The sequence below is a fragment of the Rhinolophus ferrumequinum genome, chromosome 11, assembly GCF_004115265.2.
Source record: "Rhinolophus ferrumequinum isolate MPI-CBG mRhiFer1 chromosome 11, mRhiFer1_v1.p, whole genome shotgun sequence".
Classification (NCBI taxonomy): domain Eukaryota; kingdom Metazoa; phylum Chordata; class Mammalia; order Chiroptera; family Rhinolophidae; genus Rhinolophus; species Rhinolophus ferrumequinum.
The window spans coordinates 65,657,534-65,685,216 of record NC_046294.1 but is presented as its reverse complement, the minus strand read 5'-3'; the positions used below and the strand labels follow the sequence as shown (position 1 = coordinate 65,685,216).

The 27,683-nt window shown below is 46.1% G+C and overlaps 1 protein-coding gene across 5 annotated transcripts in view; it reads right to left on the bottom strand.

Moving 5' to 3' along the window:
• Window positions 1-248: 248 nt before the first annotated feature.
• AMOTL1 (angiomotin like 1) overlaps window positions 249-27,683 on the bottom strand; it is a 150,938-nt gene continuing 123,503 nt past the window's right edge. For all 5 annotated transcript variants that reach the window (XM_033120024.1, XM_033120026.1, XM_033120027.1 and 2 more), the window contains 7 exons: window positions 19,860-20,005; window positions 15,971-16,120; window positions 10,517-10,707; window positions 5,746-5,871; window positions 4,871-5,097; window positions 1,668-1,931; window positions 249-734 (listed from right to left, as the gene is read on the bottom strand). In XM_033120024.1, the coding sequence (XP_032975915.1) occupies window positions 628-734; window positions 1,668-1,931; window positions 4,871-5,097; window positions 5,746-5,871; window positions 10,517-10,707; window positions 15,971-16,120; window positions 19,860-20,005 (1,211 nt within the window). In that variant the 3' untranslated portion in view covers window positions 249-627. The remainder of the gene's footprint in view (window positions 735-1,667; window positions 1,932-4,870; window positions 5,098-5,745; window positions 5,872-10,516; window positions 10,708-15,970; window positions 16,121-19,859; window positions 20,006-27,683) is intronic.

Sequence of the window (27,683 nt, the reverse complement as noted above, 5' to 3'; positions counted from 1 at the left end):
TGAATCCACAAAAGCTAAGAAGGCCCATAATCTTCTGAAAATCCAAATCAAGCAGGTAATTAGATGAGGACCGTGTTTTACATTCCTCGTCACCCCTGGATATTTCTTCTCGTTGTCACACCCACACCCTTTCACAGGACACCCCATGGATGGCACATTATGCCCAAATGGGCTCTCCAAGATTTCTAGGAGGTTCTTCTTAAACAAAAGATGCTAAGAGGCAAGGAGAATGGGGGTATTCCAAGGAAGATCCATGTTCGGATTTATCTGTTTATAACCAGAGAACGGGTATACACAGACCCTCCCCACGAGATACATTTTCTGTACAATGAAAAATTCCATTTCCTATTTCTTGTTTGTTTCCGAACCTACATGCATCATCTCTCTGACACCGTATGCAATAAAAATCCAAAACCTTCTCTTCATCTTCACTAATGTAGGTCTCCTGATTTTTTTTTTTAAAAAAAAACATTTATAAAACGTGTTCTTACTAATGTGAAATCTTTATCAGTTCAAGTCATTCTTGATTTTCCATCCACAACCTTCTTGATCTTTCTTCTCCCTCTTTGCCACGTTCCTTGTTTGCTTGTCAATGTCCCGTTACAAGATTCAGCAGGGATGCCAGCGTTAGATGAGAACTTCCATCATCTCTCCATCAGGGAACTCGGGCTTGTGGAGCAAGCAGCTAACTCGGCCTTTGTGGTCAGGTGTCTTCCCGTGGCCAGGAGAGCTCTCTGCCAAACAGGAGGGTAATATCAGCAGCCAGCTCCTCAGGAGGGGCGTGGGTCTTACCAGTTCTCTCTAAAATGGAACCATTTCCAATACCACCACCCACCACCTCTGTATGTTGGAAAGACCACATAAACCGGCCCATGGTGGAGCCAGGTACTATACCTATGTTCCCTGCTTTCCTTGGAAAAGTGAGTTTTAGGAATTAAATCTCAATAAAATGACAATGCGGTATTTACTTGTCTGTTTTGTTGGATGAACATAAAGAACTCCCTTGGAGGACATAGGTAATGTATGCCCCCCCTAGCCCTCAGCCCTTCAGAAGAATTCCTGAAGAGGGCTATCCCCATGAGTGAGATTGGTCCCCAGGACAAAGCCAAATCTCTTCTTTCCCCTGGATGCTTCTGGACTTATCAACCGCTCACTCCTCCCAAGCTGTCATCTCTTAAATGTTTTAAAGTGACTCATTAGTACTGGCCTACGTGCTGTGCCACAAGATCCCCTCCTCTGCCTTCTCCTTCAGTCCGGAGGCCCTCCCATCCCCGAATCCTTGCCGAGTAAGCACCTTGAAGGCCACTGTCTATGACTCCGATGTACCTGGTGCCTGGTCCTAGCCCTCAACATCCCTTGGAGCGCCTATTTCCACCCCTTCTGGGTAAGGGCTACTCACAAAGCATATCATCAAAGGCCAAGTTGTATACTCTTTTAAATAGTAATAAATCAGGAGGTGAGGAGTGTCTACATACATTTTATTCCCATAAGACCCCACATAGCCTAAGTGCATTGAGGGTCACCATCATCATAAAAGACAAGAAAACCCATCAATTGAGAGCTAACTGGGGCCCCTGCTCCCTGCGCTGCTCAACTACGGGCTCCCTCTCTCAGGCCAGAGAACTCTACGGTTTTCCACACTGTGAAGGGAGGTGGGAACCTCTCACCCAGTTTCTCTGCAGTCCCTTTGGCCGCTGGGTGTTTCAGGACTGGGCTGTTGGACGGGGTCCCGCTCAGCCTGCCGCGGCTGGGCAGGGAGGCCATGCTGGGCCAGAAGAGTTCAGCGCCCTTGTCCGTCTGGGTGCTGCTGTCCCTGCTGCTTGTCTTGGCGTGAGCGCTGCTGGCCGATGTGGGGGACAGTGCTGCCGCAGACGGGGTGGGGAGCACGGGGGTGGACGCGTGTTCAAGGTGCTCCTTCCCCAGCAGCAACCCTAGGGCAGAAACACAGCTTTTTTCAACGCCATGCTTTAAAAACAAAACAACACACCCTCGTGTGGAAGATCATTTCCTTCTTGACTGAGGATTGTTTCATTCATTCCCTGAGTCATTCACCAAATGCATTTATGAGCACTTACTATGTGGCGGATTAACTGAGAAGCACTGAGGACAGTTAAAACACAAAAAAGAAAGACCTTGTCCCCTCCCTAAAAATTTATACTTTGTTTATCTTTTTTGAGGGGAGGAGCAGCTGTCAAGTAAACTGGTTAAAATAGGGTAAATAGTAGGATAAAATTATTCTCAGGATGGTAAGAGGTGCCCACTAGCCAGTGTTGAGGGGTTGCGGGCATGTCTGCAAGGCTTTCTAGAGTTGATGCTTGCTTTCCCCAGTGTGGTCTGGGAGGGCTAGCCTTGAGCAGTGGTGTGTGCTTATGAAGAACTGAAGGTGTCCCTGGTCCTAGACATGGTCCCACTGGCCTGCTGTGTTTCTGAACGGCCCACAATTCCACCCCACTCTTGATATTGGATAGTCTCCCGCAGGCCCGGGTTCAAAAACAAGCATGCTTCCAGGTCAGAACACTGAGCCATGCACGTTATTCCCTAAAAGAGACGCCTGCAGGGAAGAGCCATGTCCTCAAGAAGCAGGAAGCCAGCTGGGCTCCTGGAAAGGGCCACTTAGCGACGTCTTCACCCTCACCCCGAGAGTAGAGAGGCTGTTGGAGGTGAGGGCGTGCTGGCTAGAGAAAGGCTCGCATGATGGACCGTGCTGTCCTTTTCCTCAACGTCTTCCAACAAAGCTGGACAGGAGAACAACTTTATTTTTAAATAGGGAAATTCGGCACACATTCAGAACACGCCACAACACCAGCCTATAGACAATGTGGTGAGCACAACCAGCTACTTGGTCATGTATCTTACCTCGCCAGCAATTCATAAAGCATCCTCAACAGGGCTGTTTCAAGGTGCCCATTCATAACTGAACACAGAGCATTTCAGTTTGTCTACAGCAGCGCTTTTCAAATGCAAGGTGCCTGTCCGTTACTTGGATACACTGTTCAATGGACAATTCGATTCAGTGGGTGGGGCCTGAGACTCTGCTTCTCTAACAATCTCCCAGGCGATGCCCCTATTGGTCCATGGACCGCACTTTGAGTAGCCAGGGTCTTCGGCTGGTGCTTCACACACATCATCTCACTTTATATTTCCCAGCCGTCCAATGAGACAGGCTCGGTGTTCTCCGCTGTTTTACAGAAAGGGAAATGGAAGCTCAGAGAAATTAACATCTAAGAAGTAGCAGAAATGAGATTCAAACCCAGGTGTGCCTGACTTTAAGTCCAGCCTGTGTTCTTCCCACCTCCTCAGCTGCCTGTCAAAACTCCACAGTCTGACAAGGATATTCTTCTGGAACTAAGTCACTAACTAGCCTGTCATCTCACCTGGGAGCCCCTGAGCCACCAGGAATGTAGACACTGTCACCTCTACCTCCTTCCAGAGCCATCAGGCAAGAGATTGGAAACATTCTGGGAACTGTGAAGTGGCCTGTGACTATGTGCCTCTGCCGGGCCCCTCAGAGGGCCCCTGTTTTTGTCATACGTGGATACCAATTACAGTGACAAAAATGGGAGGAATACCAGCATCGAGAACACAGCAATTCTACCTACACACTAGGTCTTCAAGCTCCCAGGCCTGGTGTAGACATGTGAATGCTGGGAAGATAGAGGCATAGACACCAGAGAAATGCCTGCCTGGCTGGATGTCACCAACGGGTCCGAGCACATCTCAGCCTCCTTTATCAGGCCTGTCTGAGCATCGCCTCCCAGGCTCTCTAACGGGTGGGGAGCTAAGTGTCCGTGGCAGGGTCTTTGATGATCCCAGCTGCTGTCCACACATGTCCTCTTTGAAGTGTATTTCCTTGTAGGGCAGGGGCTGCTGAAGCGACCCGTGGAGGGAGTTCAAACAGAGATTCTGGCTGGGTGTCTTTGATCCCCCCAACTCTGTCAGGTTCATACTGGAAGCTCTTATCCCCTTTGGCACAAAGCAGCCAGGCTCCTCTGGGGTTCTGTGCTGACAAAAACTGGCTCTCGGCTCCGCAGATAAACAAAACACACTCTGACCCGGAGAAATGCATCAAAGGAGGGCGAAACCCCTGGAGTTGTCAGAGTGCAGGGGAAGAAAGTGGAGGACGTGTGTCTGGGAATGCTGCCTGCGTGCCGGGTGGCGCTGCCTGCTTCCTCTCCAGACTCAGCCAGCCCCACCAACCAGCCGGGCCTCGCCATTCGTGGCTAAGACCACATCTGCAGAATTCTCCTCAAAATTCTGCCTGTGCAACAACAATACAACAAGAACCATCATCACCACCAAGCCGTCCAATGAGACAGGCTCGGTGTTCTCCTCTGTTTTACAGAAAGCTCCAATGCTCGAGCATGCTTCTTCCAAAGTGCTTTCTCCTCATTATCTCCTTTTGCCCTCACCACGGCCCCATGAGATAACAAGGCAGACATTACCCTGCTTTTCTGGCCACAGAAGCAGAGGTGCAGCAGTCTTACAACTGGTCTGGGGCACAGCCAAGTTCAGAGGTCTGACATCTCTAGGCTTTTCCCATTAGAACATTTTATGTTGTAACGGTTACCTTTACCTCAACTTTCAACAATAACGATAATTATGTGAGTCAACCCATGCCTAATAGTCACTCTGGTGGTATAGCCTTGGCTTCCACACACTTCATGTAATTTCCACATCAAAGTATGATTGATTATCCACCCCATTTCACAGATGAGTAAACTGAGACCTGGAGCTAGTTAGTGACATTTCTGTGTCCCATGAGCCAGATATCTCAAAAGTGTCAGGATTCTTTCTACCAGATGAGGTGGCCTCTCAAGTTTGTGCACCTCTTGCTTTCCAGACCCTGGCCTGAAGGAGGTGTGCGGCTCACCTATGCTCCCCTTCCAGGTCCTCTCTTCCTTCTTCTCCTCAGCTAACTGGCTGCTGGTGAGAGAGGTCTGGCGAGAGTGTGTCCCGGTGGCCGCGGCAATGGACGGGACGGAGCGGGCTGGTCGCAGGCTCAAGGAGTCCGTCTTCCCGGCATCTTTACGGGATCGTTGCTGCAGGACCTTAATCATGGCGTCCTTCTCTATGATTTTGGCATGGAGATTTTTAATGCTGTCGAACAAACACAGCAAAACAGTCACAACCGGAAGCCATTTGGCTAGAAAAACTGGAAATGCTTCTCTTAGGCTGCCCCAGGGATTTGAATGATAAATCGGGATGGAGAGTGAAACGCAGTTAAGTCTTCAAACATTTATAATCTGCAAATTGTATAAGACGGATCTTTTGTAGTAGATCAAAAGGGTGTACCTTCTCTGGACTCTCAGGAGATTCTGGGACGTCCCGGGAACCTGAGGACATACAGTTAGAATGATTGTGGCCGCCCAGCAGGGCCCTTCTGGACCACGGTGCGCTCAGGGACCAGCTTAGAAGGTCTAGGATCCCTGGCTGTGGGGACTGGAGAGCAGCAGGAAGCACAGGAACTCTGACACCTTACACAGGCTGAGCTTTCCCCCAAAATCAATTTCCCTATTTTCTGAGAAAAAAAACTCAAAGGTGGTTTTCTGGGAGAAGGTAAGTTTCCCCTGTGAAGGCCAAAAACGAGAATCAGAAAACAGGTGTGAGTTCTTTTCACAACCTGGACAATAGGAATTCGCTGAGCCTATTAGCTGTCCAAAACGGGAAAGGGCTGGAGAGGGAGCGCAAATGTTGGTCACTGAGGTGAGGGGCCGGCGTGGAGCTGCGCACGAGGCTGTCCCTTACGTGTACTCCATGTCCTGACACCTCTTCGTGGCCTGCACCACCTCCTCCTCCTCCTGCCAGATGTGGGCCTCCAGCGAGCTCTCGCCGTAGCTGCCGTTCCTCGAGTGGTTGATGATCGTGGTGTCCCTGGAAACACAGGACACACACAGAGAATGACGCACACGGGGGGCATCCCAGAGCACCACACTACAAATATCTCTGCATCTCCTTCACCCGCTTTCCCTCTCTTAAGAAGTCCTGGCCATCTCTCTCCCTCAGACTCGACAGAATTAAGACAGTATCTAAGAAAAACAAAATAAAATCCAAAATAAAAACTCCCTGCCCCTTCTACGAACGACATTGCATACTGAGCTCGGTGGCATGCTATGAATATATACACCTACTGACACGTGGATGCTACCATTGCATTTGTTAATTGCATGTGTTAGGGTCGCCATGCTGGTACTCTTTCACTTACTTAATCCTTCTTGCCTTTTTCACTCGGAGTTAAAGTTTTCCTTCTATTTCTCACTCATGTAGTAGCTATTTCAGTATTTTACAGTAAAATGGAGACTCAGTAAACACTTGACACTGGTCCTCTTGGACAGAGAGACTCGAGCTGAAATCTTCCTTCACGTCCGCATTCTAGCTCACTTCCTGTTTTACTGGCCCTTGCCTAGGATTCAGGGCTGCTCAGGGTGATGGCCATACTGGCTAGCAGGGCAGAGAGGTGAAGAAGACACACCCCCTGTCCTTGGAAAATCGAGTCCAGGAGGTGGAGTTAGGGAGAGACAGACACAGATAGCTGGTAGCAAGTGTTTGATGGAAAGCAACTGGTCAAAGAGAACTATTCCTGCCACTGGTTTTGGCAATTTAATCACTCCTAATTAACGATGATTGGTAAATGAAATAAGATAACTGTGCTGTCTAAGCGCAAGAGACATTTCCTCTTGCACGAAGGATGACAAACAAGGCTGGGCTGGTGTAGTGTGAGTATATCGTAGACTGAAAGGCAGAAAAATATCTCTGATCAGTGAATACTAAATTAAGACGAAATGATCCAGCCAAATATGTCTCATCTCTTTTAACGTCTTATTCCAATGTTACACTTATACTTAAAATCTTACAGCTCTTTCTAGAACATTCAAAGACAGCAAAAAAAGAGCCCCTTCTTTCATCTCTTTTAACGACAGCTATCAAGGAATGAGCACTTCCTTCGCGCTGGGGAACTGGGTAAAGCACATTACACATAGTATCTCACTTAGTTCTCACAGGAACTTGTGCAAAGGTATTATTATTCTCATTTTGCAGATGAACAAACAGGTTAGGTGAGTTTGCAAGAATACCCAATTAATGAAGGTGGAAATGGATTCAAATCCAGATATTTATGACTCCAGTGTCCATGCCTCCAACGTCACTCTACTCTCCTGCAGTTTCCTGTGTTTTTGGGAAGAAGGCCTCGGCAAAGATGCTCATAGATAAAATAAACCAGTCCAGTGGGCACACGAGAAAATGTGGCTTAAGTGCCAAACACAGCTAAAAATAAATCATAAAGCCAAACAATGTAGAAAACAAGCAAAATGCTTTAAACATACTGGCAAAATTATAAATGTACCCTACAGTGCACAGAAAATCATTAACGTAGGAGTTATGGCTGGAGAAACGTTTCCCACCAATTTACTTCTACAATATAAAAGTAACGTTTACATTGCTACTGGGGCTTTCGTGTGCTCGGCCAGTGGAATGGCGTCTGGTTCCCTGGTTGTCACCAGCCAAGAATTATAATTTCCGTTTCAGAGCCCACACCAAGTGTAAAATGTCATGTTTATACTGCCACGTAAGGACAGCAGGCACAATTAGACGAAAACAACTTAGAAAGTAAAAACACAAGACTCTAAAAAATATATATATTACATTGCATTGAAATGTGTACAACGTTTCTAAGCCATAAAAAATAGGTCCAACCTCTCAAAGAATGATCAGTGGTGCCCAAACACACCAAGATGGCAAAGTCAGTTGGCATACAAAAATCATTTTCTTTGTTTAAAAATCATTGCTCATAACCGTCAAGTATGCATTAGTGGCCGAAAAGATATAAAACTAACGGCTGGAGATGCTCACTTTTACCAATTCACACGCAGCCATTTAGCATCTAGACAAGAGCTCAGAATTTTGACCTTTCTCAAAAATTCATTTTCCTTTTCTCTCTTTCTATCAATGGAAAAGCAATGTTGAAATTATAGAGGTTTTCTTTGAAAAGAACATTAAGATTGGAGCTAAAACCCTGATTTTTCTCAGGACTGTGGGAAGGAGTGGTCAGTAAGGGGGAAGGTAGTTCGCATAGAATTATTAGATGCTCAATAAATACATGTGGAAGTAAAGAAGGGGGGAAGGAAGGAGTGCTGGACAGGGACCCCTTTTTTTCTTCTCTCCTTCCTTCCTTTCTTCCTTCCTTCCTTTCCCTTCCCTTCCCTTCCCTTCCCTTCCATACAGGACTCCAAATAGGGCTGAGGAAGAGAGCAGGGCTAGGTAAATCCCACAGGACTATTCTCTGAGGGCAAGAGACGTTTCCTCTCGCACAAAGGATGACAAACAAGGCTGGGCTAGCGTAGTGTGAGTGACTGATGGTGTCTGGGCTGGCTGGTTCTACTCATGCCCCCACCATCCCGCTCCTGTACGCACGACAGGGGTCTTACACTCAGATCTGTTCATTCCCCCCTACTTCTGAGTTTACATTCCAGGCCTATTCGTCCTCTTAGGGCTCAGGTTCCCAAATATGCATCTAATCTGATAAGTCAATAGGAGCTGAGACAACAATGACACATAAAGGCCCCCCGTGTCATGCTTCCAAAGTAAAACGTTTACATTGCTATTGGGGCTTTCGTGTGCTCGGCCAGTGGAATAGGGTCTGGTTCCCTGGTTGTAATCAGCCAAGAATTATAATTTCCGTTTCAGAAATGTCTGAATGAAGTGACACCGAGAAAGGCGTTTGCAGAATCACACGTCTGTAGTCAGCGATAGCGGGAGAAGCCTTGAATGTGGGCGTCCTGCCCCCCTGTGCAGTGTTCTCCCCGTTAATAAACCACACGAGTGACAATTCCCAGGGTATCACTGACAGCTATGCCTCAAACCAAAGTTAGCAAAAAAAGCCAAATCCCTCTGTAACTTCACGATGGTTTGTTCTCTTCCTCAGGACCGAGAGGTGATTTACTTATTACCTCACAAAACAAAAAAGCTGAAAATAAACACATTGCAATTATGCAAATACCAAGAAATGTTTCTAAGAGCTTCACTGTTCTCACCCGTACAGGGCAAGGGCTGAACTGGAGGCTGCAACCTCCTCCACCTCTCCGTCATGACTCTGGAGCTTTACCACACAATGCACAGCTCAAATGTCTAGTCGCACTCCCGGAGGCTCACTAGCATGGAATACCGTGGGTGGTTTTCCCTCACAGCACAGACATGCATAAACAACATTTGAGCACAAGAACATGATCTCAAAACGGTCGTTTTCCACATGAGTCCGCGGATCTCTCTAGGTGTGAATGTGCTGTGGCCCCCAGTGGAAGAATCTTGCACGCCTGGCACTGCTCTCTCTCCCAGTCCCGGAGGCAACATCTGAGCGTGCTGCTAGCGGTTCTTCTGTGCTTGAGTAACGAGCACGAGAGCCTGTGAATGGCTTATAAAGTATGCCCTCTCCACCCCAATGGGCCTTCTCTTCCTCATTAAAGAAGAAGAACCATCCCAAGGAAACGTGGGACAGACTATAAAGTGAGGGTGCATCCTTAGTGTTTGCTCCTTTCACCTGATTCAAGTCCAACCATCCCAAATGGTACAACAACAGCCCTTATTGAGTCTCGTTTCATACTGTGTTTCCCCGAAAATAAGACCCAGCCGGACAATCAGCTCTAATGTGTCTTTTGGAACAAAAACTAATATAAGACCCGGTCTTATATTATGTAAGACCCGGTCTTGTATTATAGTAAAACAAGACCAGGTCGTATAATAATTTTTGCTCCAAAAGGCGCATTAGAGCTGATTGTCTGGCTAGGTCTTATTTTCGGGGAAACACGGTAGATGCTCCTTTGAAATTTGAGGATCTCCTTCAAATATACTGACCCTAAATTTTAGTGAATTCCAAACAACTCTGCCCAATATAGCTTATGGGCAAAAAGCAAACTGGTGGAATGTGGGGTGCAGGGGAGAGGCAGTGCGAGACTTGACTGATAGACTGCACAGGCACTCAAGCCAGTGCAGCAGTCAGGCATGCAGGTGAGCTCCAGTAGTCAAATAGGACTATCTGCTTACTCAGACAAGAGTATAGCTTCACAGAATTACTTTGGGAATGACTGAGCATTCTGAGCTAATTTTTACAGGAAGAATAAGGCTGTGTGCCTACAAAAAGGAAAGAAAGCCATAGCGATAATAACTGACAGCAACAGAAAACAATTTCAAGGCAACTGAGATCAAGCTTTAAGTCAGACAAACCTCACTGTGACATGTGGCCCCACCACTTACTACCAGGGTGACTGGGAATAAACCACTGCCCCTCTCTAAGCCTCATTTCTTCACCTGCAAAATGAGGGTAATAATAGTTCTTCCTCTCAGGGCTGTTACGAGGATTACATATTCTTCTTGTATGGCCCATGATACATGCCCACTGTTAAAAAGGAGCATAAAAAAGACGTTCACAACATCATTCTTGAAGAACACATAATCCCACTGCGTGGATGGATGTCCTTTACATGACAGAATGAAGCCCCCTTGTGAGCCTCTAGGCTGCCGGCCTCACCTCTCTGCTGCGGCCGTGGCTGCGGCATTCATGGCAAAGTGTCGGATGGTGCTCTCCTCCAGGTACTTCTGCTCCCACTTGGTCATGTCGGCCTCCAGGGCCAGGATCCGCTCCTCCTTCTCCCTCACAAGTTCCATGAGGGCCGGGGCATTGTATTCAGGCAGGCTGGCTGGTGAGCCGTTTCCATGTTTCTGGAGAAGCAGGAGAAGTTAACAGCTTGGTGCTCAAATAGGGCTCTAAAGCAGATCATATAAACCATGTCTATCTGCGTCGTTCCCCACAGAGAGCACACATGCTTCACCATCAGCACAGGCACACACATTATCATCACGCTCTTGCTCCCTCTCCAGCAGGGATGACCAAATTCAGTGGATCCCAACACCACGCTACCAAATTCCTCCATCTCATTTAAGTCTCATGGAGCTCTATAAAACAGACAATATCATCCCCATCTTGCAGGTGAGAAAACTGAGCTTCTGGGAGGTTACATGAACTGTTCAATGTCTCTGAGCTTATCAGTCGTAGGGTCAGGATTCAAACGCGGGTCTGTCTGGCCATACAGCTCTGTGTGACAGGAAGTGGCTTGTTCAATGTCCTGCAGTTAACGTATAACAAACGTAACAATACGAACTAAGTCCTGGGCATTTTCTCCCGTGTTCACGGAAGTGATTCCAGTTGTTTGTTTCCCCCTGAAGCTCGGAGATACAAGGTAAAGGCAAAGGAAGGGGCAGTGAGGTGCCCTAATGCGCTCTATGGGCTGCAGTGCTCTTATCTGGGCACCTGAGAAATTAGTACCTGCCCTGTGTAGAAGCCTGAGAATCAAATAATACATATGAAAGCATTTAATCAATTTTAAAGGGCTAAACAAAGTAAAGTGCTACCAGAAATCCTCTAATGCAAAGCAAGCTCATTTTTAAGCCCCGTCTTTTCATCTATGTCTTAAGCTAGGAAATAAAGTAGTTGTGCTATCGCGACTGCTTACAAACTAAGCATACTCACGTTTCAGATTTTGTTCCCTTTTTACTTAGGTATGCTATTTCCTCTAAACAGCATGACTCTGAGAATGATGAGGTTTGGAGGAGGTTCTGACTTTAGGGGAGAATGATTTCATCCCAGCTATTCTATGTCCTGGGACATACACTCCCCTCACGTTTTCCAGGGATCACAAATTGTAAATGCAGAGCTGGTTACAAGGTGAGAGGGACCCGAACGCTTAACCCCAAACCATATAAATTACCTAGAGCAACAGCTGGGCATCTGAGCTGCTCTGATGGAGTCTAATCCTACCAGAGAGAAAAAGGCAAATGGGCCCGTGGACTTTTGTAAACCAAATGTTCCTATTCAATTTTTTAAAGCTACAAATACAAATTCTTCTAGGATCTGGTCAGTGAGGAACATTAAGCAAGAGCAGAGCGGAAGGCATGTACCTGGCCCCATCGAACCATACAGGAAGTCACTGACCCCTCCCACCCCCTCTGGCCAAGCACTGGCTTCAAGCAGGTGGACAAATAAACCAGTCCATCGAGATGAGAGGCTCCTGTTTTAGAAACTTTCCAAGAAGAAGATCCCACAGCCTCACTAAGCTGCCATTTATGTTAGTCAATTTCTATCAAAATCCCTTATGTTGCCATCTCAACTGGCTTAATTTTTCAGAATCCTCTTGACCTCAAATGAGATCATGATAATGCTTCATAGAGCGGCTAATTCAGGTCATTAAGGGTTACTTAATAAATGCATGCATTTCAACATTCAAGCATGCAGAGGTAGCACGGTCTCACAGGTAAGTATGCCGGCCAGAAAAACAGACTGAGCCTCAGACCGGCCAGCTTCTGCTGCTCCTTCACTTGTCAACAAATATTTACTGAGCATGTACCATATGCTGGGGGTACCACCGTGAGAAGTATTGGTAAAATCCTTGCCCTCCATGTGTTTACCTGGGAGGAAGGTCCTAATTAGCTAATGACCTTGGGCTGACTGCCCTGTGCCTCATTTTTCCTCTTCAAGGACATCCCCCCTTCACTCTTCTACCTCATAGGACTACTGTGCAAGTAAGATGCAAAGATTATTTTGAGCTTCTTGCAAGACAGATAAAATTGTGAGTTCTTAAAAGTGTGAATTTCCCTCCCTCTTCCCTTTATTTCCCTTTCACTTCCCCCAGCCTCTGAGACATAAGTACTCCCTCACCTCCCGAGGTGGAGGGAGAGGACTTACACTAACAAGCACCTGTTCGTGAGAAGGTGCTTTTTTCTAGGGTCCTAGTGTCCTGACCTATGTCCAGCACCCCCTTCTCAATCAGCCACATTTCTGTCACCTGTTTGTCAGCAGAATGGAAAAGCTGGAGTAAGGGAGGAATCTGGGAGAGGGTACCAAATGCCCCAAGCCTTCAAATGACTCAAGGTAATGATGACAATAAGAACAGCAGCGATAGTATCCTTCCTTAATCACCTGCTACGTGCCAGGCACTATGTAAGCACTTTGTGCACGTTTCCTTATTTGCAGTTAAAAGTATAAGGTCAGTACCACTTATTTGACCTCATTTAGCGATAAGGGCATTGAGGCTCAGAAAGCTTACTTACGCAAGGTCACTTTTCTAGTAGGAGGAGCAGGCAGGATGCAACCCTGGTTCGTCTAACCCTGGAGCCCATGTTCTGAATCCATTCACGATTCCATGTCACTCTGCTTACCTCCAGTCTACCCACTTCCTGGAAGGTTCCAGGGCACCTCGCTCTGGAGCTCACTTGGGGGCTCTGTGTGGTGAAGGGTGTGGGTGGAGCGGTTCAGCTGTGTCCTGGTGTCAGTCTAAGGGGAAAGCCCTTGCGTGGGGTATTGACTTAATCAGTGCTCTAAGCTACTCTCTCAGTGGTCCTTAGAATAATTCCCTGTGGAGAGCGGCTTTCTGGGGTGGGAGGAGATGACAAAGAGCTTTGTTATAGTGGGACCTCGGTGTGCTTTCTAAAGGGGTCAGAGCAATGCCTTGGTGACACAGGGGAGAGAAGCAGGGTGCAGTGTGAGCTGGCCATGTCTAGTACAGGCGAATGCAGGAGCTGCTAGAGAGTGAATTAGGAGGAAGCTGAGCAGCGGGGCCCCTGGACACCTTTCGCAGAAAGGCTGACATTCTCGGGTGACCCCACCTCTGGAGTGCACGAGAGGTGGCTGCAGCCATCCCTGCTGAGGGCCGGCAGGGCTGTGCTCACCACACGAGTCCACGGACTCCAGGCAGCAATCTGACCAAACTTTATAATATCTATCCCATGGAACTAGTCAGAAACTCTAGGCTTTGGGGTGGATTTACTTGTAATAAAATTTTTTACCTTTTCTGTGTGTAGAATAATGTATGCTCTCTGGTAAAATGACAGAATAAAGAGGGATTAAGGGAAAAAATAAAAATAATACTAATCTTTTTAATGAGTAGGCAAAAGCGACAGGGAAATTCCTAAGTGTCTTTCGTATCATAGGAGACGGATTAACACACACATTAAAAAGCAAAACAAACAAACAAAAAAACTATACTACTTTTAAAGAGATGCCGAGCTACAGTTCTGTGTAACTCTAAAAGATTATCTCCCTTCTCTTTGGTCTCATGCCAGCCATAAACAGCTGGGGATCTGCTATCAGCACCCCCAAACCAAATTCAAAATGCAAGCCGAGTACTTTCCTTGGGGAGGCTCAATTCTGAAACTTCTGTCTTTCGCAGGTATGTTTAAATCTGCCAGCGGCCTTTATGCATAGCAGGAATGTTGTTTTTGCCGGTCTGAGGAAATACTGGGTGTGAATGTGCCTGGGTCTGAGTGTGTAGACTGTGAATGGTCCTCTGGGGCAAGAGAGATATTGTTCAAATAATTCTAACTTCACATTTCTTCCTGATAAACAAGGATAATGGAATTGAGTCCGGTTTCATAGCACTCAAAATAGAAGGTCCCCAAATAAGTACTCTAACTATAGGATACGGGTGACACATTAACTGGAAACAAACCTTTGTGGCTCTAAGTAGTGAGATGTGCCCATTTTGTCAGGCACAGATTTGTTATGTATCCACCGGGTGCGAGCACGGTACCAGGCACCAGAGAAGCCTGCCCTCCGGCTGCGGAGGTTCAGATCTCAGTAACTGCACAACAAACAACAGCTGAAGGGTGGACCACAAGTGCCAGGGAATGTACAAAAGTCCAGAGACACACTCACCCTTCCTTAGGAGCCATCAACTAAGCCAAGATGGTGGGAGGCCGGGTGGGTTTCTTAATTTTCTGGGCAATCTCACTAACACCTCCTTCTCCAGCCAAGTACGTATACCCAGAGAGAACTGTGTGCGCCTGCCATGAGAAAGGGCTGTGCTGGCCTGAGTAGACGCTTTCAAGTGTTTTCAAGTGTTTCAACCACAACCACTATGCCCTATCCAGTAGATAATTCCATGGATCCCTGTCTGGAATTTGCCTGGTTCCCAACTTAGGACACACCCTTCATCAGCTGCAGTGGGGGCTTTGCCCACCTCCCTGGTTGATGACACAAGAGCCCAGGAGCTCTCTGGAGCCAGGAGCTTTTGATTGGCCTGAGCCCAGTCCGGCTGCAGAGCTGTCCTGCAGGACTTATCTCCTTGTCCAGGTGCACGTGGACCCTGGGCTGGGGTGTTTTACCCTGAACTTATTTGTAGCTGAGTTACATTAGCAGCTGTTCCCAGGAGAAAGAAGGAGAAGCAGGAGAACTAGGAGTTTATGGCCAATAGTATAGTCCAGGGATAGTCCCGAACTCCTTCCTTTGCTTTACCTCTGAAAACTCACCGCTGATCATGTCCTACTAATTTCATCCTGTTACTAGCTCCCCCACAATGATACCAACAGCCCTCAGGCCGGCCTCCCTGACTTCACCACCCACCCCTCCAGATGCTCCTGACACCACCAGAAGGCTCTTCCCCCAATCCTTTGTTCCACGTTCCTCTCCAGTGTAAAACTCCCAGTCCTTGGCTCTGGGGACCACAGGAAAAAGTCCACTCTCAACTCGACCAACTGTCTTCCCCAAACGGGCCTTCGCCTCCTCACCAGCACCGCACTGGGCATTCTCCCCCAGCTAGCTGCACCCAGCTGTCCTGAACCTGCCATGCCGTCACACCTTTCACCTTTACACAGTCTCTTCCTCTACCTCTGATGTTCTTCCCCCCGGAACCCCGAACAAACTCATCTTTCAAAGTCCAACTCAATGTCCTCCTCTGTGAAGCCATCTAAAGCCACATTCCCCGATGCCCAGCCCCCAGGGGTCACCGCTTTCTGTCAGGATGTCTGTCACTCCAGTGATTGGACTGCCTGGCGCCTCCACGGGCTGCTGTGTTGCTTCCCTAGGACAGGGAGCTCTCATTTACCTCTGCATCCTCAGGAGAGAGCCTGGGCCATGCAGGTGCTCTGCTCCAGAACGCTTGCTGAAGGAACATGTGGGATTCTTCTGTCGGCCCCACCCCCAGCCCCTCACCTGCTGGGTTCTCAGTGCATCCAGCTCTCTCTCCAGCCAGGTCCGCAGTCTCCGCTCCATCTGCTCTCGCTTTTCACACGCAGACTGCAGCTGGGTCAGGGCCTGCTGCAGCTTCTCAACTTTCTCAACATAGGCTTGCTTCTCTCGTAACTGAGCAGAGAGGAAAAAGGAGCACAGTGATTCTCAAAGCTGGGGTCGGAGGTGGGGGGTCAGACGACCTGGAGATCCTAATTAAACTACTGGTGCGTGTACATATCCTCCCTACCCCTATCAGTCAGATGTGCTGGGACAGAAAAGGTTTAGACAATGGTCACCAGTTATACCCAAAGCACTGGGATGCTTGGAACTGAAGACCTTACTGTGGCACTTGCTTTCGGTTATGTACAGCTCTGAGCTCAATCCTTGGTTATTGCTTAGCAATTATGGCATTTGGTGGCATTGGAAATGAGATTAAGAGTCTTTAAGGAAATCCTTATTGCTAATGTTTTGAGGAAATCCTTATTCTATAATGTTAACGGAAAAATCCAGAAAAAAAAATTATATATGAGGTCTGACAATTAAGTTTGAGAACTTGTTGCAATGATATTGCTAACCTTTTTTGATATCAGAGGGATTATTCATTATGAATTTGTACCAACTGGACAGTTAATCAAGTTTACTATTTGGAAGTGCTGAAAAGGCTGCATGAAAAAGTTAGACGACCTGAACTTTTCGCAACAATTCATGGCTCTTGCATCACGACAATGTACTAGCTCACAGGGCACTGTCTGTGAAGGAGTTTTTAGCCAGTAAACAAATCACTGTATTGGAACACCCTCCCTACTCACCTGATCTGGCCCCCGATGACTTCTTTCTTTACCCGAAGACAAAGGAAATAGTGAAAGGAAGACATTTTGATGACATTCAGGACATCAAGGCTAGTATGGGCAACAGCTCTGATGGCCATTCCAGAACAAGGGTTCCAAAATTTATCTGAAGGGTGGACTAGGTGCTGGCGTCAGTGCCTAGCTTCCTAAGGGGAGTACTTCGAAGGTGACCATAGTGATATTCAGCAATGAGACATATAGCACTTTTTCTAGGATGAGTTTGCAAACTTAATTGTCAGACCTCGTACGTTATCACAACTATGTCTGTCTGTCTATCTGTCTATCTATTTACCTATCTATGAAAAAAGATTGAAATACTTAAAAGCATTAACTATGTTTATCTGTATGGCAGAATAGTAACTTCTCGTCTTCTTTATTCTCTTCTGTATTTTTCAAATTTTCCATAACTACAAATTATTGTTAATTTAGAGAACTGTGTATGTATTATATATGCATACCCATTGTGTATGTGTAAGTAAATATAAAAATTTATTATAGATATTTGTAGAGTAACTTCCTCCTAAAGACTTCAGATGAGTAGTTGACAGGCCTGAAGAGACAGGAACACTCAAACAACACAATAACTGAGGAGGTGGAAATTAAGGTAAAAATGATTTAAGTAAATGTCACATCAGCTAAGGACTGAGAATCCTGATCAACAACTGCTAATTCTTACCCTCAGACTTTGTTTTCTTCCAATTAGGAGTTTGGCCCTTGTTCATGAATCCCAGGCACCTTCCTAACTTTCTGGGAACTGGCTAGTGCCAAAAATCAGGCTGAGGCATTTACTTATCTGGACACCAGATACTATTTCCTGTCATCCTGCACCTGTGCAGAAGCCTTGCAGGTGACTCAGATCCTGAGTTCAACCCACGATTGCACTGTCGGAACATACGAGTGATGTGGGAGCTTCCTGTGAAGGGTGGTTTCTGACTTAGCAAGCAGGCTGCCATGAGCTATGCCTATATCCTGGCCAACACACAGGAGTAAAATGGAGGAGGTGCTTCTGATCTTTCAACGGAGGTGGGGGTGGGAAACAGCAACTTTATAGCCTTTTTTATACTTGCTCTTGGGATCAGTTTTCTTCTGGTCCTTTCAGTCACTGTACTTTTGATTGTTTGATTCAGTTTAATAGACACTTGAGCACCTACTAACTGTAGGGTTCTATGCTAAAAGCCTCATCTGAGCAAACAGTTTGTGACTACCATTCATATACCACTTACTACATCCTAGGTTGTCTACAATTTTCTAAGTGTGTAGCCGCTAGAGTATAAAAGCCATGAGACTTGTCTGTTTTGGTCCCTGTTGGGCAGAGCACACAGTGTGTCTCCAATACCTGGACAGTACCTGGCATTCAGTAGGTACTCAATAAGTATCTGTTAGATGAATGAATGAATATTATCTCTAATCAACTGCAAGACTCTTGAAGGCGTGGATTTCTCTCATTCACCTGTGTATCAGCCTTAAGTCTAGCAAGGAGTATATTATGATGAGGACGATTAATAATAACAGTAATTAATTTTGAAGCACCACCAGGCCAAGCTTTGTGCTTTACACACAGTATCTCATGCAATCCTCCCAAAAATAGTAGAAAGGTAAACTCCATTTAAGAGAGGAGAAAACTGAGCACTATAGAGGTTAAATGACTGCTCAAGGTCACACAGCTGATAGGTCCGTCCAGGGGTCAGGATTCTAACTCACATCAGTCTGGATCTAGTGTCCAAGCTCTTTCATGGGAAGTTATGGTAAACACATAATATGAGCCATTTAGACTGAGTAAGGCCCTTCAAAAGAAACTTTAATTAAGAACAAGCAGTGATACCAGAAGCCAAACACATGAGACATTCTGGAGAGGATACAATCAAACACAATCAAACAAAGATCTGCTATAAATATAATGACAAGAAAAGATCCATAATGGTGATCAAAAAGACCCTATCTTCACGGAGTTCACAACTTTTACTTTCATGGAAATACTGAAACAAACAAGATTTTAAAAATTATAATTTTCCTTTGCTCCACATACGAAGATGGAGCTTCAATAAGCAATTTCAGTTATAACAGTAATAAGGGGTCTTGATTCTTGAGACAAGACCCTTATCAACTTAACAATCCTCCCCTTTAGCTGCTTTAACCTTGAAGTTGAAGTTTGCTGGGACACTGAGTTACCTGGCATCCAGGTAGTTTTCTGAAGGAATAAACAGCTTTTTATTTTCAATAGCAGCAACAGCTGGCTTAATAACAATCTTGTTTTCTGCGTGTCCGGCACCAAGCTAAGCGTTTCGTATAGACTCTCTGGGTTCTGTGTCTTCCAGACTTTGGATTTCTACTTTCCAGGTGGCTCCTGCCTATCTCTTCCTCCTGCTCTGATGCTGTCTACAGTCTGAATGCCCTAGCTTGGACCTTGTAAGTGGTCATTCCACTTTCACAATCAGGTTGAAAGGAAAAGTCTACCTCGCAAAAAAATTTCAAGGGTTGATTTTATCAGAAATCACTAAGTCCATTAATCCTTGAGTGGGATCAAAATTTCCTGGGTGGTAAGGGTCATTGCATGGCTGAGGCAACTTCTAGAGCCTGGAGACAGGTTTGCTGAACGCCACCCCTGCCCTACCTCCATCAGAGGACTTCTGACTTTTTAACTCAAGAGCCCAAAGACAGAGGAACAATTGAACAATTTCTTTTTAAGTTGTTAGTCTCTTTTCTCTACAGGTACCAGTGGTTTCCAGTCCTTCCATTTATTTCTAGCGCTGCACACTGGCCAACCATTGGGCTGTAGGCTGGGTTTTCGGCTAAAAGAGAACTCTTAGTTGATGGTATTCATGTATGCTTTTCATACTTTGCCCGGCTGGCTCTGGCTTGAAGCAACTCTGTTTTTATGACTTTTTATTTGGGAGGTCTCCTACTTCCCTTCCCCTGACACAACTCTGTGGCGTTGGCTCCGGTTCAAGTTGCTAGGTGAGGAAACGGAAATGGAGGCCCTCAGGGCTCCACCCCGCGCCCCTCCACCCCCACCTCCATCTCACCTCCTCTTCCAGCTTGATGACCCTGGCCTGGGCGTTGCTCAAAGCCTGGTCCAGGATCTCAATGTGCCTCCTGTGGTCCTCGCTCGCCGTCCTCACTGCTGCTAACTCCATTTCTAATTTCTCCTTTTCCTTCAAGAATTCTTTGTCTAGAAGGAAGACAAGAACAAAGCCACCTCTATCAGAAAGCACTCACCCTCTGGGCTCACTGCCAGGCTACATCTGGCAAGGATTAACAATAAAAAAGCACGTGAAGAGTAGAGTGTTGAATTACTGCTTTTGCTCCCTCTTAACAGGGGTGGCATGTGAGGGAAGGAATTTCTCAAAAATCGCTGCTAACTCTGGAGACGTTCAGGCCCCAGTTCCACAGAGGAATGGTCACAGAGCACCATTCCTGTTCCGATAACTCACTTCTGTAACTCACTTCTGTACGTTTACTTTCATGCTTCAAATTAACTTTTTACCTACGAGTTCATGTTATGCTCACAACCACCCTTGTTTCCATCTTCCAAGCCAATGATGAAAGGGCAGGCAATACCAACAACGGTACTAATATTCTCCTTCAGAGAAAAATAAACCGAGGTCCAGAAGTTGAAGCTCTTGGTCTGAGGCCAGAAGCAGAAGGGACCTTCCACCCAGGCCTCCCACTTCCGGCTGGATCCTCTTCCCGTATGACCCGGCCCCACATTTTTCCCTAGTTCTGTTGAAGAAAAAGAAGGGAAATTGCTCTGGATTTAGGAAAACTGCTTTCCTCTCATTCCGTGACAATTTCACTGACGGTGATCCTGTCTCGCTGCACGTGGAAAACAAAGGCTGCCCTGCACGCAGCGCTTCCATACTACTTGCCTATGATGTATCTGCCATTTTACTTATGCAGGCGGGGCCCATAGTGTCATGGGATCAGTATTATTTATCAAAAACATTTTTCCTCTTACAAAAGCAATACATTTGATTTTATAAATAAATTAGAATATTTAAACGTATTATTTATAATATGGAAAAACTGGAGTGGACTTAATGTATAAGACTAAGGGATTGGTTGAATAAAGTACTGTAAGCTCGACAATAGAAGAGGATGCCACCGTTAAAATTAAATAAGTGAATTTTAGTGACATGGGGAAAAAAAAATCTTCAGTATTGACCAAAGGTGGTTGGTTACAAAATCCTATGCGCACTAGTCTATATTTTTAGAAAACAAGGCATATACTTAAAACAAGAGCAGCAGCAACAACAGCTAGAAATTGATCTCTACGTGCTCACACCATCGAATGCCTCATACTTGGTTATCACAATCCTCACAACACAGAGCACCAAAGTCTGGAAGCCACACCAGCACGTGACAGTGGCTTCATTCATTCATGACTTCCTCATGCAGTCATTCATTAATGTTAACAACAAATATCAAACAGTAAGGACCAGCCCTATGGCCACTGAAGCAATAGAAAGAACGCTGTGCTTAAGGAGCAGAAAATGTGGTTTGGAAAACAGGGCATGAGAATAAAAAAGACACTTTGAGGCTGCAAATACCCAGTTAACGAACTCACAATTTTAGAGCCGGAAGAGATCATAGGAAACATCGCCATCTAGTTTCACTCCCTTTGCTTTAGAGAAAAGGAAAGGAAAACCCAAGAGCGAAGGCAGTTGTCCAACGTCCCCCCGCCAGCTGGGGCAGAGCCAGGGCCAGAATCCGGGTCTCCCAATGTCCCACTGTAACATCCTTCCCGCTGGACTGCACTGCCCTTGAATTGTGAGGTCATGTCAATGGGATCGGTCTGCAATGGAACAGCTTCGGAACTGACAGACTGAATGAATAGCCTTGTAAAGCTAAGTGGCCCTGTTGCCTGGAAACAGTGGCATCCCCTGGAAACAAAATGAGGCCACCAAGATCCCGACCTAGAACAGAGCATTACTTTTGGGCTCTTTATGCCCCACTGCCACGTCCAACCGCCCTCCCCCTTTCTCCATTTCGGTGGCATTTGAAATGCTGCCCCTGAAACTTCCTTACCAGTCCATGGGGAACAGGCATGCAAAAGGCCTAAACAAATGGGTCAGGAGCAGCCCACTGGCTCTGGGCCCCACGATCCACAGCCCTGAACGGACCAGTGCATTTCACTCTTTCTGTGCAGAGTCACTGCTATTTGAGCACCAGCTTCCTGGGCTTAGACAACATCTCAATGGGCACGGTGCCCACTGGCCTTGTCCAGGCTCTGGAGGGCACCCAGGAGTTACTCAGCAGACGTGTCTGGGAATGAACCACTGAATCTCAGAGCTTCTCCCTGTTTATCAACCTAAATGTAAAAATTCTTGTCTTCGTTGAGGGCAGCCAAGGACATCGATTTTGACCAGGAGCAGTAAAATGATAGGCTGAGCTCAAGCCTAAAAGCCACAACCAGGTTCTTGCAGTTTGCAAATTGATGACCACAAATATTGAAGTATCACTACGACAGCTATTTTGATTTCTGAATTAACAAATACCTCTCCCCTCCAACACACACACACACAGGATTCCAGCGTTTGCTATTTCCTAGGCAGTGTCATACTGTGGCGTAAGAATGGACTTCGGCATTGGAAAGAATTGGACTCAAATCCTAGGTTCATCACTTTCCAGCTCTGAGGTGCGGTATATAATCTCAGTTCCCTCATCCATCAAACGGGACTGCTGACATCTACATCACAGTGTTGTTTTGATGACTGTTGATGCATATGAAGTATAATAAAAGGACCTAAATATCTAGGACTTCATCTGTTTTAGTCATTATTGATTCCCTGAGCCTACAACATTGCCTGGCTCAATAAATATTGTTGAATGAATGAATGAATCTCTATAGTGTGTGAAGTTCATTGCCAACTTGCAATAAATGGCAACTCTTGTTAGCTGTTATAGTACAGTGGTACTTGGTTTTGGAACGTAATCCGTTCCGAAAGACCGTTCTAGTTCTGAAACATTCGAAAACCGAGGTGCGGTTTCCCCATAGAAAGTAATGCAAAAATGGATCAATCCGTTCCAGACCTTTAAAATCGACCCCTAAAACTACAAATTTAGCATGAATTTTACTATCTAGTGATACCATAGATCAGTAAAATTGATGGCGTTCGTAAGCCGAAATGTTTGTCAGCAGAGACGTTCGAAAACCGAGGTACCACTGTATTTGGTATTCTCGTGATCTCCTGACAGCTCTCCACTCCTCCTGTGAGGCCACTAGTCCTCAGATGGCTGGTACCAACCATGGACACCCCCAGTTTCCTTCTCTGCCCAGGCTCCCGATTCTCACAGTGAACACAAGAAAGATGTGGCTATCGGATGAAGACTCCATTAGCTCTGCTGCAATGCTTTGCGGGCCTCTGGCACTCATAGGTCAAAATCTGTCCTGAGTTTTGTGATCTTACACTTCAGGCTACAGCCATATCACTTAGTATCGCCCACCTTGGCTCAGATCTCCTTGTCCACTGATAGGAAATAGAGCTCTCAATGATAAAGTTGTTAAAATGACATTCCCGATAATAGTGATAATAACAACTAAACCTGCTCATGTTTGTTGAATGACTGTGCTTCAAAATGGTGTGTCATATGATTCCCTCGATGTTACTACGTCCTTTAAGTTTGCTGTACGAGGTGGGCACCATTATTAATTTCATTTTCCAGCTGAGGAAAACGACACTAAGGAGGCATAAATAATGTGCCACCAGAAGTGGCGTTCATCAATGGCAGGGCCAGAACTTGCATCTGCATCTAACCCAGGTTCACAAGCTCTATACTGCCTCCCCTGTGCAGACATGCAGAGAGATGAGGAACTGCAGAGTAACAGAAGCAGAAAGCGTAGAAGAGCTCCATTGTAACAACTCTTTATTGAACAGAGTTCAGTTTGTCACGGGTCACATCACGTTTCTCAAAACACAGCAATTATACCCACATATGTCTCCATCTGCAAATGTCAATTAATTAAGCATCTCCTAGTACGTGGAAACATCACAGAGTACTGGTTAAAAGGGTGGATCTAGAATCAAGCTGCCTGGGTTCATATCCAGCTCCACTTACGGTTTTGTGACTCGAGAAGCAAAAGCCCTTCTTTGTGCTTCAGTTTCCCTGCCTTTAAAGTGACGATCACAACAGTACCTACTTCAAAATGCACATAGGAAGTACCTAATAAATGTCAATGATGATAACACTGTGGTTACCGTTACTGTCCCAAAAAGTGTGATAGATTCTGGGGCTACACAGCGAGCAGGACGTAGCATTCTGCTCTCAGCCGGGCTGGAAGAGAGGCAAGGATGTAGGTAAAGGTGATGTGACAAGTTGCTCTCAGGTGATTGCATGGGGCGTTATGAGAACACACGACATCTCATCAGGCTGCGGGCAGGGAGGATGGGGTGTCAAAGCAGGGAGCCTACAATGTGGGGTAACAGTGCCCCTTAACTCCCTGGAGATTTGGGGACTGACATATGCTAGAGCCATTCTAACAAGTCATCTCTTGGGAGATGTCAAGGGAGAGTCCCCTGAGTGAAACCACCTCGTAGGAAGGGTCCCTTCAGTTTTATTAGCTAAGCCCCTTGGGAGGCTTGGGAGGGATCTCAAGAAAGACCAGCCTCACAATGAATTTTTGGTTGGGCTCCAATGTATATACTGAGAATTCCTAGAACAGGCAAGTTGACACAAGGGAACTCTTGCCCAGAATGGTGTTTCCTCAATGGATATGAATTACCCTGGGCTGCGTGGAGCAGGGAGTTGTTTAGCCTGATGGCTCCAGTCCCATTTACACAGAGATGTCTGCTCATACACTGTTTACTCTGGAAAGCACAGTGATAGCACAGGCTGACCTGGTTTGATTCTGGCACCTTCACTACTGGTTCACCCCGGACACATGGCTTCACCTCTCTGAGACTTCATCTCCTCAAATGGAAGTAATGATCGATTTTGCAACGATATTGTGAGAATTAGAATCACTATCTGTAAAATACCTATCACCGTGTTTGGCACATAACAGACACTTAAATAACAAGAGCTAACACATATTACTGGAGGCTTATCATGTCCTAGGTACTCTGCCTTGGACTTGACAACAGAACTTCATTTAATAATCATAAATGGAGATCTGACAACTGAGAATTCTGAAGCACCATGAGCTGATACTTGTACAATATCAAATGGTAGTTGCAGTGGGTTAGTCTCTTTGCTTAAAGAAAGAGCAGAAGTGGATGGAAACTAAAAATCGGCCCAATAATTCAAAGATGCTCCTTTTGTATCTTACTGTTTCCTTTGCCAGTTCTGGGTAAGGTCCAAAGTGGTCAGTCTGTTGAAACTGTTTCTGCAATTACCATTTGAGTACTAAGCTTAACTTCTGGCCGAATCATGGGATGGTGGACCCTAGTAACCTGTCAATAAGTACTGAGGGCTGGGCACGGGTGTAGGGTCTAACAGTGGGAATGTCAGGGCACCGTGAGCTGTGCTGCTGGTTTTTAATTCAGTGTTCCAACTTAAAGCTGGAGCTTATGAAGAGAACAAAGCTGTAACCTGGCCCTTCTCAAGTTGGAATGAATTTCTAGGCCTTTCGTGATCTAATGGGTTTTTGATGAGTTTTTCCCTCAGCTCAGTATTGCTGGAGGGACAGAGGGTCCAGCTGCTGCCAGCTTGACCAAGTGGTGACTAACTCACTGGAATGCTTGGACGGTAAAAAAGATAGGTCTTCCTCTCCCTCTTCTTTCAGCTGGAACCAAGGTTTGACACCCTAATTGGCTGTTTCTTTGGGGATTTACATCTATCCTGGATTGTGTGTGCGTGTGCGTGCGTGTGCGTGCGTGTGTGTGCGCGCGCACGTGTATGTGTGTATAGACCTAAACACAGAACAAGCTAATTCTGTTCAAGTTCCAAATCCCATATGCTCACATAGCAATGCACAACTAGCCCATTCTGGCATCTGGTTCTGCAGTTATTTCCCTGGCATTTCTCAAGGAGGGTACTTACTGCCTTGGTGTGGGAGGAGGGAGTGGTGGTGACAGAGTTAAGGAAAGAGGAGGCAGGCACAATCCAATTAACATTCTCTAAAATGCCGATGTCTAGAAGTCTCGTTTTGACCGGTGAGGCTGATTTCAGGAGTATAGTCTCTGGGCCTCGCCGAGTGAAGAGAGCTTAAAGGTCGTAACTAGAGAAGAGGCCACAGACAAAGGAGATGCTGAGGAAGGAGGGCGAGAGGGATGTGGCTGACAGTGCCCAGACCGTCTGCGTGCTATAGCAGGGGCCCCATGTCGGCACAGGAGATTCACTGGGAGAGGGTCTGCAAGAGGCAAGTGCTTCCTAACCTGGAACTCTCTAGGGAGTAGACAACTTTCACAGTGTCCACTCAGACAAGACTCAGTTTTGAAGAGCTGTCTGCCACAGTCCTCCATCCACAAAGCTACGTTCTGGCAGACAGCCATGTCTGGATTACAAAGCCCTTCTCGTCTGCCCCTGCCCACCACTCCAGTTGGACAGGATCAAACCTGAAGGGCCACGTGACCCAAGCTAGGCCAATCAGAGTCTCCCGTCTGAGGAACCTGGGAGATGCAGTGATGCAGTCAAGCCAGCCACCTACTGTGTTTCCCCAAACGTAAGACCTAGTCGGACAATCAGCTCTAATGTGTCTTTTGGAACAAAAATTAATATAAGACCCGGTCTTATTTTACTATAATATAAGACCTGGTCTTATGTAATATAACATAATATAATATAAGATCTTATATTAATTTTTGCTCCAAAAGACGCATTAGAGTTGATTTTCTGGCTAGGTCTTATTTTCCAGGGTAGCTCTTAGGCTAGCAGCCATGTTTCAGTATGTGCTTTGGAAAGACAGAGAAAGCCGTACTGTAGAAAATGAAGAATCAAGCAGACGGATGTAGAAAGGTGGATGAGAGTGTATGGTACAAAGGAGAGAGGGCTTCAGAGACACACAGACAAACAGACCCCTAAATACAAACTAAACCTTAATTCTCAGACACAGCAGCCCTGGCCCCTCGCCCTCTGAGGCCTGCCTGCACGTTCTGCCTGGGAGCTCTACACACACTATGTACTTAAAAAACAGTCCTTATATTTGGGCTTAAGCTAGCTCAAGCAGGTTTTTCTTTTTGTAATAAAAAGGTTACTGAGACACTCACTCTCCGCTCCTTACATCTCTACTCCCTCTCCCTCAAGAAGACTTGGTATTAGGTTGGTTCAAAAGTAATTATGGTCTTTGCAATTATTTTTAACCTTTTAAACCACAATTACTTTTGCACCACCCTAATAAAATGACGCTGCCTGAGGACAACGGTGACCAACAAGAAGGGCATTAATTCTGGGAACTAGAAACTTCTCCACAATGCTGGTGAATGGACTCTCTTTTATGCAAAGATGTCTGAATACGTATTTGCCATATTATCCCTACCCAAATTTCTCCTCCTATGCCTTCTTCCTCGAGGATCCTTCGGCCCTGAGTTCCCTGTCACTGTCTCCTGAAATACAGAACAAATGCTGGGGAGGAGTCCATGCCAAGAGTCAGCTACACTCTACGGGGTAACCGAAGAGTCAGATCCGTTGGGAAGATCTTGTTGACACCAAAAGTAATTTCTTTTTTTCTGAGGTTGTGGGAGTGGGAAGATAATAGCAAGGTATTTCATTTACCTCACTATTTGCAAAACTATTTATATTTAGATTTATTCTGCCTCAAAGATATTCTCTACTCAGCTCATTCTTAACATCTGCCCTCACTCCCTCACCCCAGTTTACAAGTCAAACTGATGAATTCAGAAAGAGACCCCCCCCCCAAAATATAATCCAAACAGAGCACTGTTTACATCATACAAACATAATCTACTCCC